The sequence below is a fragment of the Hetaerina americana genome, unplaced genomic scaffold (genome assembly GCF_022747635.1).
Source record: "Hetaerina americana unplaced genomic scaffold, ioHetAmer1.1.p SCAF_30, whole genome shotgun sequence".
Lineage (NCBI taxonomy): Eukaryota > Metazoa > Arthropoda > Insecta > Odonata > Calopterygidae > Hetaerina > Hetaerina americana.
Window position 1 is genome coordinate 3,250,736 of NW_027286875.1, and position 16,460 is coordinate 3,267,195.

The following is a 16,460-nucleotide window of genomic DNA, read 5'->3' on the forward strand; positions in this document are numbered from 1 at the left end:
AACTATTACCCATAAAAATGATTTGTTGATTCTGGTAAGCTGCTTCATGTTTTAGTTACTAATAAACCAGATACCTAGTGTTCGTATGGTTATAATTATTTACGGAACGGCATCATCCAACTGTTAATGATGCTGGTTCAAATTTCCGCGTCCATTTTTCGTAATGATTCTAATTTTCTTTCCTTAGAACCTGCTTCCCCATATGTCGCCCACTTTCTCCAATGTTGAAGGTCCTTGTGTTTCAGATTCTTTACATTCAGCGTTCTCCTTAGCGAGTTCGAGTACTTAAAAAATAGTACCTATATCAGGAGAAGCTACCTAGGACCGAAGCAACGTTTGTCGGTCGTACAAAATGTTTTCCGAAGGCCGAGAAGATGCGAACGAGGAGCGTGCCGGACGCCCGAGCACGCCAATGACAGACGAAAACATTGAAGAAAATAGTATTGGCCAATCGTCGAATCGCCGTTAGAGAAGTTTCTGAGGACATAAGCATATCGATTGGCTTATGTTATTCGATTTTTACCAATAATGTGGACATGACATACGGGTCGCCGCAAAATCCATGCCATAATTGCTCAATTTCGACCAAAAACAGCCACGCATTAACATCGCTAATGAGGCGTTGGACTCTGTCCGCGACGACCCAAATTTACTCCAGAGGGTCATAACTGGTGACGAATCATGGGTTTATGTTTATGACGTGGAAACTCCCAAACATCCCAATGGAAGCTGCAGCACGAGCCAAGACCGAAAAAAGCGCGCCAAGTTCGGTCGAATGTGAAAGTTTTGCTTACAATTTTCTTCAGTTGCAGGGGCGTGGTGCATCATGAGTTCTTGCTGCCGGGTAGAAGGGTAAATAAAAAATACTACCAGCAAACTATGCGCAATTTGCGCGAAGCAATCCGCCACAAACGCCCGGATTTTTGGAAGAACAAAAATTGGCTTTTGCACCATGACAACGTCCGTGTTCACACATCGTTACTTGTGAGGGAAGTTTTGGCCAAAAACAACACACTAATGATGCCGCAGCCACCGCATTCCCCAGATCTAGCCCCCAGTGACTTTTTCTAGTTCCCGAAACTGAAGAGACCCATGAAAGGACGACGCTACAACACGATTGACGAGATAAAGACTGCATCGAAGGAGGAGGCGAACAAGATCACAAGAAATGATTTTTTGAAGTACTTCGAGGATTGGAAAAAACGTTGGCACAAGTGTATAAAATCTAATGGGGATTACTTTGAAGGAGACAAAATAGATATACATGAATAATTAAATAATTTTTGAAAAAATTCAAAAGTCGCGATACTTTTTGAACAGACCTCGTAATTGGATACAGAAGTTTGTGGCATTGTGGAGCTTTAAAGGCTCTTGGGGGAGACCCCCTCCGCTTATAAAAATCAAACTTCTGGGTACTTACTCTGGATGGACTGAATCTGAGCTGAAAAATTCAATCTCATCATTTAATCCAGTGAATTTCCCATTCATAATGCAATATTTATGGAAAAGCAATGGTGAACAGCTTTTGAAAATTTCAACTTTCCTTTTGTATTTTTGATTGAGGCACAATTGTCCTAAGCTATCTATGGTCATCACATACCTTGGTCTATTTTTTCATCATCTGTAGTTTCTGCTGTAACAATAATGATGATTGTTTCTTGATAGCGATAGTACTTCCACGGGACAAGGTCAATTTTTAGACTGGTAGGCAATTTTGGGTTTTCATGATAACTATACAAACATGATCATCAAAGGAAAACTTTGGCAGAGTGGTCACAAGCACTGTCACCCCTGCAACACAAAATATTAAAATGGCATTTTTACATTTATTCCATAGATAAAAGGGGTCTGATACCATAGAGAACAACTGGTACAAAATTTAAAGGTGGCTAAATTTTACTTGTCCACAACTGCCGGGCAGTGCATTTAACTAGTCCTACTAACTTTCTGTAAAGATGTACTACTATGTAAACGCCAACACAAATGAAGAAAAGGATTGCTCAGCTTTAGAATACCTTTCTTCAGATGGGACTAAGTTTCTGTAGCTGTAACCTTATAGCTTTCACTGTGACAAATGATGGAATTTTAAAATAATCTAAATCTTTTTGCCCTACACAATAACCGACAAAGTAAAAAAGCTAATCATTAATTTTTTATTTTATTTTATATTCAAGTTTCAGGTTTATTAAAAGAAACTGTCAAGTTATTTTCAAGAAAAATATCTCAAAATAAAACAAAAATAAAAGGTGAAAACATTCAAAACATCAATATTACTGATTGTAAAAAAATGTAAATATAACAAAGTTCATTGAACTAACACACAATTTTGTCCTCTTAAGATTCAAATGGATTCATTGAAGACACGATTTCTTAGTAGCCTTCTGTTGTGATTGTCTGAATTTCCAAATTGAAGAATTTTGATTAGATAAGACACTACTGATAAATTTACACAGAAATTAAACTAAATAATCAACACAGTGACTACATCAAAACAATATTTCTCTTTCAATATTTCAAAGCATTCCAGTAAACCTCAATTCATTTGCCTTTGACTGTGAAATTTGAGTTACATTTTTACAAATGATTTTAAATTTTTTCTCCAAAATTTCTCAGCATGACAAATTAAAAATTACAAGGCCAAGATAAAATGAGCTTGAATAATATATTACTTTAAGTATTAAACCATTTATAAAGCATGCAAATAAAAACAGGGAGCATTATGAGCACATACTTTGATTGCTTTGTGATGCATTCCTGTTTCAGCGACATCAAAAGGGGTGGGATCTATCTCCTCCTCTTTCAAAGCTTTATAATTTTTTCTTCCCAACTTCCTATGCATGAATTTTTGTCTGCTGACCCATCCCACCATCTGGGCGTATTCCACTGGATTCAGGTAGTAGCAAGTGCCTCATAAAAATTGTTTCCCAAAGACTTTCAGGCTTAATGTTGTTTCAGGTAAAGGAAATTTTATTGAAAAATCTGTGGATCCAATATCACTCCCCATTCATTTTAAAAACAGGGCCTAGAAAAGAAATGGACGAACTTTATCCTGTAAGTTATTCAAGTGAAATGGTTGAAGCAATTTTCAGTATCAATACATCCTGAAAAATTAAAAGTAGTTTTTTTCAAGCAATGCATACTGTTCTCTCCTATAGATCTCTCTTGCAGGGCAGACCTCAGAATTAAATTAGCTCTAAATTCTTTTGAAAAAAACCCTTTCAAGTAAATTGTGATTGAAGAATTTAAAAAGAATTCATGAATCAGGTATCATGTGGATGCTCAAGAAGTTGGGTAGTTTTGACAGGAGAAAATCATTCAGTCTTGATTCACTTTCCAAGGTAATATAAGAGCATACACTCCTGGCTAAGGCAGTAATATACAAGGTCTATCCAATAAATACAAGAACTGGTGCAATCTGACGGCCATGACGTGGACTGTGGCCCCGCCCACTAGCGGCACTAGTTACCTCAGAACCAATGAGTTATCTGTGCCTGGTGGATCATCGAGCTGTGCATATGGTGCGAGTTATGTTAGTTTCTGTTCTCTTTGTTTTTACTATTTGTTGAAAACAGAAATTGACGGAATCATGGCGCAATCAATCAACATTAAGATTTTGGTGAAGTGCAGTAAAAGTTATCAAGGAATTACTGAAATCTTGATAGCTGTCTACGGTGATAATGGCCTGAAGAAAACATCTGTTTTCAAGTGAATGAAATCAAACCTAAAAATCAAGAGAAAGCCGATTGAAAATCAAAGTCATGCTCCTCATTTTCTTTGATGTGGAAGGCGTTGTTCATCATGAATTTCTTCCTGAAGGACAAACAGTGATTGCTGAGTTCTCCTTTACAGTTCTCAAGTGCTTAAGAGATAGCGTGTGACCAAAGCTCTTGACTCTAAACGATGGATAGATCCTTCACCATAACAATGCACCTGCATATTCAGCATTAATTGCTCGCCAGTTTCTGGCAAAAAATTCAATCACCATCCTTGATCATCCTCCCTATTTGCCAGATCTTGCCCCCTGCGACTTTTTCCTATTCCCAAAATGTAAAAATGTGATGAGGGGAGATCACTGGGAAGATAAAAGACACAATAAAGCAATAAACGACAAGAAAACTAAAAAGCCTTACTGCTGAGGACTTCCAAGGGTGCTTTAAACAGTTGAAAAGAAGATGGAATAAGTGCTTAGCAACAAATGGAGAGTACTTTGAAGGGGACAAAATCGATGAGAATACATTTTGCAAAATAAAGTGTTTATGGCCTCAGTTGGCATATATATTGGACATGCCTCGTATCTGCATCCATCAGGTACATCAGGCTGGGAGCACATTTAAATTCTAGACATGTTACATCTAATGAGTTCAGGGATGGAAATGTAAGGACTTGACTCAGACATAAAGCAAAAGCTGGGGACCTAATTTTGATGGCACATGTCAAAACCTTTAGAGAAAATGCTATGTATGTTAGTCTGTCAAAATGATATCATTGGGGGAAAATAGTAAACTAATACTAACAACGATACAAGATGGGGATCCATGGGGATGATGATACAATATGTGACAAGAACCAATAACTCACATTTTTTCATAGTTTCATTAGAAAAACCATGGGTATCACCAATGAATGAATCATTCTCTCTCACTGGTATATAGATGTAAATTTAGATGAGCTTTTGGGAGCTTGTCCCACATTTTATGCTATTGCATGATATGACTCGCCGGGGTCATTAATGCACTAAAATAGGTAAATTAGACTGTCTTTGCAAAAGGAGACTTGGCATAGTTAATGATACGATGGAGAAACTGCCATTCCAGGGATATTCAAGTGAGTTCAGAAGACAATCTGCAAGGATTATTAACAATTAAACCAAAATTTGATTTTGGTAGATGAGAATACAGCTTACCTCAAAGCCCACAGTGATTAATTCTTACATTTTGGGTAAGTGGGCCAGGACCTTTTCCTATGCCACCTGCAGTTTCCCACAAAGAATACACAGAAAACCATACTACTTACATTTTAGATGGTTCGTGCAAACAGTTCATCTGACATAATGAACTTGGAGACCTAACACTGTATTGGTTGTGAATCTGAAGATGTTGAGCTATTGGTCTTGAATGCATGTGTGTCTTGACTGATATCCTGAGAAATATATTGTAATTATGACATCCCCTAACCCTCCTAATCAACATCACTTGATCATGGACTATTTCATCATGACTGCCTGGCATGATGATGATCATGGTCTGGTGTTCATTATGCAAATACTCTCCTCATCGATGGTAACCTCATTGACTGAAATATCAGTATTGGAGTAATTTCTCCTACATAATTCTATTAGCTCAGGATATCATTCAAATCACTATATCAAGTACCCAAAAGACAGCCACAACTACCATTGCTTGAATATTTTCTTGAGTGATAGCAGAGATACTAAAATCTGATACTGCTTTGGGTGGTGACACAGCTATATAAAGTGGAGCACAATGGACTCCCTAATTTAAAAAAAATCACTGAGACCCCGCAGGTGAATTAGCGGTGTGGGAGCAGCAGCGTTAGCTGGCGGAAACGATGCTATTTTCAGTAGTCACCACACAGTAGTCTGGTGAGCATCGAGGCTTTGTAGCAGAAACGTTCTCTAAAAACAATGATAGTGTGGTGGTGATGCAGAGGGATTTTTGTTGGAAGTTTAGTTCGACTCGTTGTGACAGGGTTCCCGATGCTAAAACCATTAGCAAATGTATTACTGATCTACAAGCATCAGAATCTGTACTTCCTAGAAAACCAGCTGGGCGACGTATAAAAGATTGCGGACACCTGAAAACATTGTGGCAATGAGAGCGTCCATTGAAGTATCCATCATGCTCTGAGCGGAAACATACTGCTGCTCTTGGAATATCGCCCAGAACAGTAAGGCGAATTGTACACTTTGACCTTCACTTACACCCCTGCTAGATAATGCTTGTTCAAGAATTGAGTTCAGAAGACTGGGTGAAACGTACAGATGCTTGCAATGCAATCTTAACTTCTGTGCAACCCAACATTATTCTATGGTCTAGCAATGAAGTGTGTTTTCAACTCTCCAGATCAGTAAATAAGCAAAATTTTAGTAACTGGGTGACTGACAACCCTCATAAACTTCACCCATGACCTCTTCATAGCCCAAAAGTGACAGTTTGGTGCACTGTGTCCTCCATAGATATTATTGGGCCTTACTTTTTTGAATCTCGATGTGTAGCAGTATGATTATGCAGTAATTACCCCAAAATGGAAGAGTATAGTGAGGAATATGACACAGAAGCCTTATGTTTTCAACAGAATGGTGCCACGGCTCATACTGCCCATCATTCATACCAAACCCTGCAAGAACAATTTCCCCATCACATGATCTCCTTACCATGGGAATGTTCATGGCCCCTCGCTCTCCAGATTTGAGCCCATGTGATTTTTTTCTTTGGGATATCTTAAAGCTGAGGTTTACTAAGTTCGACCAAAAACCTTGAAAGCTCTTAAGGAGGTAACTACAGATGTCATTGCTGGAATAACCCAAGATATGCTGAGAAGACTGAAATATACAGGAAAATGTGGGAGGAAGAGGCTATATGGGCTGATTCATAGAAACTATGAGGAAGGAATCTGGCCGGTAAACTTTGTGAGATTAGTGTTAGTTCCTATTCCGAAAAAGGTAAAGGCTTCGCCATGTGAGGACTACAGGACAATAAGTTTGATATCCCACACAGCTAAAGTTGTTCTAAGGATCATAAACAAAAGGAAAGAGAGTAGTGCAAATGATTACTTAGGGAATGACCAGCTTGGGTTTAGGAAGGGGAGAGGTACAAGTGATGCCATTGCAGTAATGAGATTATTAATCAAGAGGAATATAGATTACAACCAAGAGGTATTTGCCTGTTTCGTAGATTTCGAAAAAGCATTTGATAGAGTGAATTGGGGAAAACTAATGAGTATATTGCACAAAATAGGAATAGATTGGAGGGATAGGAGGCTAATTCGCAACCTGTACATGTCTCAGACTCAAACCAATCTTTGGTTAGTCAGTCAGCCAAGGGGTTGCAAGCATTGCTGAGTGAATTGGAAATTCAGTGCAACAGGTATGGGATGAGAATCAATATTAATAAAACAAAAGTTATGCGATTTTCTAGAAAGAAAAAGGTTAAGCTAAACATTAAAGTAGGAGGGCAAAAACTAGAGCAGACAGAACAGTTTACGTATCTCGGAAGTGTTTTGGACCAACATGGTCAAAGTAGTAGGTACGTAAGGAGAAGAATTGCGCTAGAGGAGGAGGCCTTCATAAGAAGGAGGGAGTTGATGACAGGGACGTTGAGTAAGGATATTAAGAAAAGACTCGTAAAAACCTTGATATGGAGCGTAGCTATGTACAGCGTGGAAACATGGTCATTGAAGTAGGAGGATAGACGTAGACTGGAGGCTTTTGAAATGTAGGTGTGGAGAAGAATGGAGAAGGTGACAGAGAAGGAAACAAATGAGGAAGTACTTGGTATGGTGGGCGAAGTGAGGGGTTTGTTAGGAGAAATCCTATGGAGGCAAGAAAAATGGATGAGGGGCGTATTGACCGGCAGTGGGATGTTGAAGACTGTAATTGAGGGGAGAATGTTGGGCAAACAAGGAAAGGGAAGGAACAGGATAGGGATGTTGGATGGGATGAAGGGAGGAAGAAAGTACTCAGTGATGTAGAGGGGCCTGATATAGAGTAGGATACTGGATGTTGTGTTTTGCTAGGAGTCACAAAATATTTATTTAGTAGCTGTGTCCATCCAAAAACATACCTTAACCGGTAGATTACCTAATAATAAAATAAAAATAATGCTGAGAAGAGTTTTCCAAAACTTTTTTCCAATGACTCTCAACATGTGCATTGCTCCCCAAGGTCATCACCTGGATGAAATAGTTTTCAAATCCTAATGAAAATGGCATTAAATGTAGCTTTCAGAAATAAATACCTTTATTAATTATCTTGGTTAGTTTTTTCAACAATTTACCCATCAAATCAGGGAGTTCATTCTGCCTCACCCAGTATATGCATATTCAATAAAATCTATTTTCAAAAGGTTCCTACTATATTCAAGAAAACCTTCATTTATATAGCACCTGGGAGAAATTTTGTGTCTTGCAAATGATCAAATATTAACTACTTAATTTTTGACCTGAAATTCTACATATTTTTCCATATCACATTCTATGGTTTATAGCATTCACTTAAAATTAATAAGGAGCAAATACAAGGAATATATTCTTTATCTTATTGCATCAATATTTTAAGACTCATCCATTTAAGCAACAATGAGAATGATCTCAGATAGTGTATTCAGAGTTTATTCAAATGAAACACTTTATTGAACACTCTTTGAATGTGAATGAGCACTACATTGACAAATAAGCAATTACCATGTCAGAACAGAGTCAGTGAAAGCATCCCCAATAATCACTATCATCAGATGGGCTTGCATGAGAAACTAGGAGAGAGAACATTTTGTGTGCGGTGTGAGACAACATTAAGGCCACATTTCATAAACAATTTATCAATAATTATTAAGAAGACTACCACTGCACATTTTTATGAAGAGCTATAATGGTATTTTAAATTATTGTGAGATTATTTTAACCCATACATATTCAGAAGTTGTCTGGCTTGTCATAACTGTCAACTTCTACTAAAATTTCACCATTAAAATTTTAATAAGAGTAAAAAACTGCTCATAATGCTTTTCATTTTAAATTCAAGAATAATATCTTATATTGGTAACCTAACATTCTTTATTAGGTAATCTAACTGTTAAAGTAAGATTTGGATGGACATAACTACCAAATAAATATTTTGTTTCTCCAAAGAAAACACAACCCAACATCCTACTCTACAAGAAGTCCTTCTTTATATCTAAGTACATCCTTCCTCCCTTCATCCCAACCAGCATCCCTAACACATTCCTGCCCTTTCCTTATTTGCCTAAAATTCTCCCCTATATTACAGTCTTCAACCTCCCACTACCTATCAATACGCCCCTCATCCATTTTTCCTGCCTCCATAGGATTTCTCCTAACAAACCCCTCTCTTCGCCAACCATACCAAGCACTTCCTTATTCATTTTCCTTTCTGTCCATGTCACCTTCTCCACACCCACATTTCAAACGCCTCCAGTCTACGTCCATCCTCCTGCTTCAATGACCACGCTTCCATGCCGTACATAGCTACGCTTCATACATAGTTTTTATGAGTCTTTTCTTAATATCCTTACTCAACGTCCCTGTCATCAACTCCCTCCTCCTTGTGAAGGCCTCTTTGCCTAATGCAATTCTTCTCCTTATGTCCCTTATACTTAAACCATTTTGGTCCAAAACACTTCTGAGATATTCCAAAGAAACTGCGGGAGATGCCGCAACAGTAACTTTTAACGGAGTCATCCGCTAATGTGCATTTTAATGCAACAATATGTTAACTGTTCCACCCTCTCCAGTTGTTGCCCTCTTATTTTAATGTTAACCTTAGCCATTGTCTTTCCAGAAAATCGCATAACCTTTGTTTTATTAATATTGATTCTCATCCCATATCTGTCGCACTGGATTTCCAATTCACTCAGCAATGCTTGCAACCCCTTGGCTGAGTGACACACTAGAGCTTGGTCATCAGTAAACCTAACTGATTTAACGAATTACCCACCAACTTTCATTCCTACCTCCAGTTTTTCCCATGCCTCTTCAATCAATTTCTCTACATATGCATTGAATAGCATTGGTGATAATAGACAACCCTATCTCACCTATTCTTAACATTGCTCATCTAGATTATCCGTTCCTCACTCGCAACTGAGAAGTCTGAGACATGTACAGGTTATGGATTAGCCTCCTGTTTATCCAATCTATTCTTATTTTCTTCAATACAGTCATTATTTTTCCCAATTCACTCTTATCGAATGACTTTTCGAAATCTACAATACAGAGAAATATGTCCTGATTGTATTCTATATTCCTCTTGATTAGTGATCTCATTACTGCAATGGCATCATGCGTACCTCTCTCCTTCCTAAACCCAAACTGATCATTCCCCAAGTGATCATTTGCCATGATCTCCATCTTTTTGTTGATTATCCTGAGAACAACTTGGGATTCTTGGGAAATCAAACTTATTGTGCTGTAGTCCTTACATGATGCAGCCTTTACCTTTTTTGGAATAAGAAGTAACACTGATCTCATAACGTCTTCCAGCCAGATTCCTTCCTCATAGATACTGCGAATCAGTCGATATAGACTCTTCCTCTCACATTTTTCTAAACCTTTCAGTAGTTCTGCAGGAATGTTGTCTATCCCCACAGCCTTATTTCATTTGATCTCCCTTGATGATGAGATACGAAGAGCATTAAGCTCTTCCTATCTCATCATCAACTATGCCTGGACCTAAGACATCTTCATTTACGTCATGTTCTATTTCTATGTCTGAGATTGTTGGCCTAAGATCTTTACCATAGTTTTTTTATATTTTCCTTCCATCTTTCTTGGAACTTTTCTGTTTCAACTATTATTTTACTTGACTTATCTCTAACTCTTAACACAGATCTTTGCTTCTTACTTCCCGCGTGTTTTAACCTTCTAGTATAGTGCACCAATTTCACCCTTCCTATGCAAACTTTCCAAATCCTAGCACTGCATCTTCCACCATGCTACTTTTGCTTTATTTGTTGCCCACCTCAATTTTTATTATTTAATTCTTGAACTCCACTCAGCCTAACTCTGTGTTTAGATTCTTCCATTTCCTTCTCTCATGCATCTTTCTAATCATACCATCTGTGATCCATAGTTTCCTTGTCTTTTTCCCATTAATGGTCCCTATAGTTTCTTTTGTAGCTTTCGCTATCCCTTTTTTGATATATTTCTATTTTTCCTCAATAGTTCTCTGCTCTTTTCCCTCATCCATGATTTTCTCTACAGCCAGCTGATACTCCTTCCTTGTCAATCCAGTTAATACTCCCACATTATAACCTGCCACCCTTGCCTTATCTTTTTGAAATGGACACTACATAACAACTAAATTGTGGTCAGAGTCTGCATCTGCTCTTGGGAAGCTGTGCGAATTGATCACTGTTCCTAAATCTGTTCCTAATTATAATATAATCTAACTGTAACCTTTCTGAGTCACCTGGCATTTTCCATGTTTACCTATGCCTTTTGTGGTGTGTAAACCAAGTGTTGATGATGCCTAACCCCAGTCTCCTGCAGAATTCAATTGCTTTCTCTCCGTGGTCAGTCCTCATACCTAAACTGCAGTCCCCCACCTCATTACCATCTCCTCCTTCACCTGCCATTGCATTCCAATCCCCCATCACTATCAAATGTTTTCCTGCAGGAACATATGTGCTTATGTCCTCTTACTGATCGTATATCCTATTAATTTTTCCTTTTTATGATTGCTTGGTGGCATGTATACCTGAACAATGACCAAGCTTGTTGGTTCTCCTTTTATCTCTGCTACTAATTTTCTATATGTAACTTTTCTATCCTCTATGCTGACTATGCTTCTTCCTACCCTTTTATTCAATATTATGACTTAATATTACGACTCCTCAACTCCTCATTGGCTCTTGTCCCCTCCGTTGTATATTCTTCAATAACTATCACTCCAGGAATCCCCGCTATCCTTCCATCTCATCTCGCATAGACCTAAATATTTATTATTTCCTCTTCCTATCTCTCATAATATATTCTCTAATTTTCCTATCCTCAACATTATCCTAATATTCCAAGTTCCTATTCTCACTAATTTGGTCTTCCTCTTCTGCATATTCTGTTCTGCTCATGTTGGTTTTACTTTTGCCTTACAAGGTTTTTGTGATTTTTTGAACCATGGTAGCCCACTGCTATGCATCACCCTGCCAGGCACTACACAAAGCCGATTGGGCCAAATCCCATCGTTGCCAGGACTGATATTCTCTGTACTGTCCTTCATAAAAGACTTGGGAATAATAACTGAGGTAGTTTCCCATTACCTTCCTGAATAGTGTTTTTAACATGACACCATCACTCTTTGGCTGCCCCACTGCCTGCTGCCTTTCGCAGTCGCCTCACTGAGGAACAGATGAGGCGTGGTCCACCTTTCATCTGGCTGGCCAGCACAGCTCTAGGGGTCATCGGAACACACAAGCCCTTCCACCACGTCAAGGCTGTAGTCCATGGGAGGGTATCCAAACATATGAGATGTTAAATGCATCACTCTTAAAATCAATAAATTATTATGGAGGAAAACAGCAAATGATACTTGCCAATTCTGCATTGAGTCCTAGAAGTCCATTGATAAACAAATTTTCTATAATGCCACCTAAAAAATTAGACATCTTAGAATTTATATTTCAGATTCACCAGGTATTACATATATTTAACTTTAGCCTAACCTGAAATAGCTCATACCATTATCATTGTGCATTATGAAGCCTGAAGATTGGTTTGTCTCTCTAAGCTATCATGTTACCAGCCAATCTCGGCATCCCCTCATCGTTCCTTGGAGTGACATTATCTTTTAATCATCATTGGTCTTCCTCTATAAATCTTCCTTTCCATGGGTCTTCCAACTATCTTTTTTAGTAAACTTTACCTCCTTAGGATATGCCCAATTATTTCCCTTGTCTTTGTTGGTATTCCTTGATATTTCAAAGTGGATAGGTAGGTATGTACATTATTATGTCATTTGTTTCTAGGTCTATTTATTAATTTCTTATCATTCTCTTACACTAATACCAGTGGTAATTTTGTTCTCTGCTCTTGGTTACTATTTTCCATGTCTCAAAGCTGTCAAAAAATAAATTACATAAGTACATGAACTTTCATATGAAACTTCTCCATGGCTAAGCCAGTCGTATTTGCTATTAATAATTGATAAAAAACCTCTTCACCCATAATATTCTACTTACTTTCTCTTGCTTATTCTTTCTTCCTTATTGGCATTTCTCCCTTGTTAGCAAAATCTTACCCCTAGTTCCAGTGCATTGTTTCTTAGTTTTATTTAATAAATAAAAAACATAGTCCTCATCTGCAAACCAAAAGTGGATGAACCTTTTTTTGCAAATGGTTTCATAATTCCTTTTTGTTGTCTGTTTATTCCTACAAGCTTTTTCTCATTGATAGGGTCACTGGTGAAAATTAAAAATGTAATAAAAATATGTTAATTCAAAAAATATAAATTTATCCATATCCTACCACTCATCTTTCCCTCCAATGCACTTCAGAATTACTCTAAAGAAGTGAGAAAAAAATATATCAAAATAACTGTGCCACTCTTGATACTGAGGCAAGTGAATTATAACTACTTAATTAGCCCACAAAAAATGAAAAGAACCAAGTTTGAATACCTAGAGATAAAAAAAATTTGGGGAAATTTTATTAACACTGGGAGTGTATCACATACTTTGTAATACTAGCCTCCTGATTTCCATTCTGAGTATATATCTACAGGAAAGTGGTTAAAAACACCAATGACAATTTCTACCAGACAAGCAGCAGCATAAAATATGAAGCCAAATGGTGGTTTACATACACATTTTAAAGATTAACCAAAGCTGAATTGGTGACTTACAAGCAGCATCTCCTGTAATTTTTTGAAGGTGTCTAGCGACTTTTCTTCAATTTATTTTTTCATACTTTGGCACTTCAGTCTTGCAAACCATTTCAATCAAAATCAATGCTAGAGAAAAAGAGAAACTTTACATCGTCAAAATACGTGTTAATCTGTATGGCTCTACTTAATTTATCATCCATAAAGCCCCATTTAGCAAATTCTTCAACTAATTTATCACAGGAAAGAAATTTTGCTACCTTTAACTATATTTCACCTTTCAATGGATTAAAAAAATATTTATACTTGCATTATGAGGAATAATCTTACTTCAGGGTTTTAACAGAATATTTTGTGTCATCAAATCTCTCTATAATAATAGCTTGCTCTATTAGAAAAAGCCAATTTACAAAAGCTAAAATAAGTGGAATTAGAAACTGAAAAGATCACAAATAACTCTTGGTAAAATTTTTAGTATCTTTAGAAATGAGTCTGAAAAAGTAGGTAAAAAACATTTATTTAAAAATTAACACATTTATAGGATACTTGGACCAACATTGATAAAAAATATGAATGTATTCTTTTCTTATTTTCATAAAACTGAAAACCATGATTTTATATTGGGCTGGCAAGAACTGTGTTTTACATTAAGCATACATTTTTGCATTAAACAACAGAATTATATGATTCATGCCCATAATTATATGAAGTGAAACTTGCATCTTCATATGTTTTCACAATTCAAAATATTTGCATTAAATGCAATGTTCACGTACAATACTTTTACTGTAGACTTTGCAGCACTCTTATCTCTGAACAGTTACTCAGTATTTGCTTTGCTTTGTTTTTCAAAATGAGATGATTCATGCATGCTATGCATTTATAGAAGTCTTTCTCTGGAAGAAAGAATAAAATCTCTAGTTAGTACCATGAAAAACTACTCATGAGGACATTTAATGAAATATTATTGGAAGCACAAATATAAGCCTTTTGGTGCACTAAATATTCACTTAATCTGATTAAAACTCCCAGCATTTGGTTTACGTGATCTCTCTGTTTGTAAGGTTTAAATGATTCAGCCTGGTCCAAGCAAGCACCTTATACTGTTGCAAAATGCTTCCAAAATTTTCCACCCATACAAAACAATAGCACCTGGCCTAAAAGTTATTAAGTGGTCATTCCTGCATAACATTGTAGTTAAGAGACAAAAATCTGAGGAAAACCATATATCAAATGTTTGAGTAAGCATTAAGTTTAATAAAAGACATAGAAAATTTTAAATCAACAGCTCTATTATCTTTGGGTTAAAGTTTAAGTGTACAACTCCCACCCTCAGTTATCTATCCATTGTTAGGTCTCCCATATCAAGAAATGGGGGGCAACTTGAAGCGTGAATTTTCACTAAAACCTCTCCAGCATACAATACGAGGTCTGTTCAAAAATTTCCCAAACTTTTTTATTACAAAAAAAATGAAATACTTTACTAAAAAATTATTGGGCAGGGTCCTCTTCAAAGTAGTCTCCTCCTCAACTTATAAACTTATCCCTACGGTGTTTCCACTTTTTGCAACAGTTCTGGAATGCTTCTGGAATACTCATAAGCTCCGGCGTTGAATTTTTCTCTGTCTATGGAATGGTGGCAAATCTTTTCCCTTTGAGTGGCGTTTGCAGGTTTGGGAACAAGAAAAAGTCAGAGTCAATTTTGGGAACGAGAAAAGTCTGGTGAGTAGGCTAGGTTAGGAAGCACAGCAGTTTTGTTTTTGGCTAAAAACTCAAAGAGTTATCACAGTGAAAAAACCATTAGCTGCTCCTTGGAAGTTGAGGCCATTTTCACCTAATTCTCTCTCTTCGGCGTTTCAAACCCCAGGTAGTACTCTAAGGTGACTGCCTTGCCTTAAGGCCGGCATTGATGTTGCAAAACCCCCTTTGCATTGAAAAAACAGTCAACATCACCTTGACATTCAAGCGAACTTGTTGAGGTTTGTAGAGGTGGGGAAATATTTCACCAATCCATTGTGAGGATTACACTTTTGTCTCAATGTCATATCTATAAATCCATGACTCATCAACTGTCATGACCTTGGACAAGAAGGTTTCATCCTCTTCAGTTCAATCAAACAGTTCCTGACAGACTTGAACTCGATGTTGTTTCCGGTCTGCTGTCATCAGGTGAGGCACAAATTTGGCAGTGGCTTGACGAATCCTCAATTTTTCATTCACGATTTCATAGCACAAATTGAGATGCCACACTCTTCTGCAAGTTATATGAAAGTCAAACATCGATTTGCACGAACGAGATTATTCACTTACTTGATGTGGGCATCATCAGGCAATGTTGATGGTCTTCCCAAATGTTGATGGTAACCCTACTCATATGCCATGAATGCTGCCCCTTTTTGAACCAGATAAACCAATTGTAACACACAGTATATTTCATAGCACCCTCACCATAAGCCATAGTAATTAACTCAAAAGTTCCTGTGAAAGATTTGCAGTTTCATGCAGATTTCCATAGAACACTGCTCCTTCGAAGAGCTAATTTCTATGGATCCGATTTTTTGCCGCACTTCACGAACACTCCTTCAAATAAATGGCTGTAACTAATCAACAAAGTTGTTGCAGGCAGTTATTCGGGAAGTTTCTCGGACACATCACCTCCAAGCAGATTAAAAAAATAACCAAATGGAGGCATGCTATTCTCAAAATTTTGGGAACCTTTTGAACAGACCTCATATAGGATTGAATCACCTGATCCAATTCAAAAAAATACAATGACTCATGGAGCAGTGATGCTCAAAAATGAAACAAAGTACAAATTAGTGATACATAAACTACATCTAAACATTCACTACACCTACATCATGCTCATTTAAAGTGAAACTTAATACAT

General features: G+C 37.2%; 1 protein-coding gene across 2 annotated transcripts in view; it reads right to left on the reverse strand.

Annotated features, from left to right (window-relative positions):
• Nucleotides 1-14,121: 14,121 nt before the first annotated feature.
• aft (cap methyltransferase 2) overlaps nucleotides 14,122-16,460 on the reverse strand; it is a 37,626-nt gene continuing 35,287 nt past the window's right edge. For both annotated transcript variants that reach the window (XM_071588914.1, XM_071588913.1), the window contains one exon: nucleotides 14,122-14,466. In XM_071588914.1, coding sequence (XP_071445015.1) covers nucleotides 14,354-14,466 — 113 coding nt within the window. In that variant the 3' untranslated portion in view covers nucleotides 14,122-14,353. The remainder of the gene's footprint in view (nucleotides 14,467-16,460) is intronic.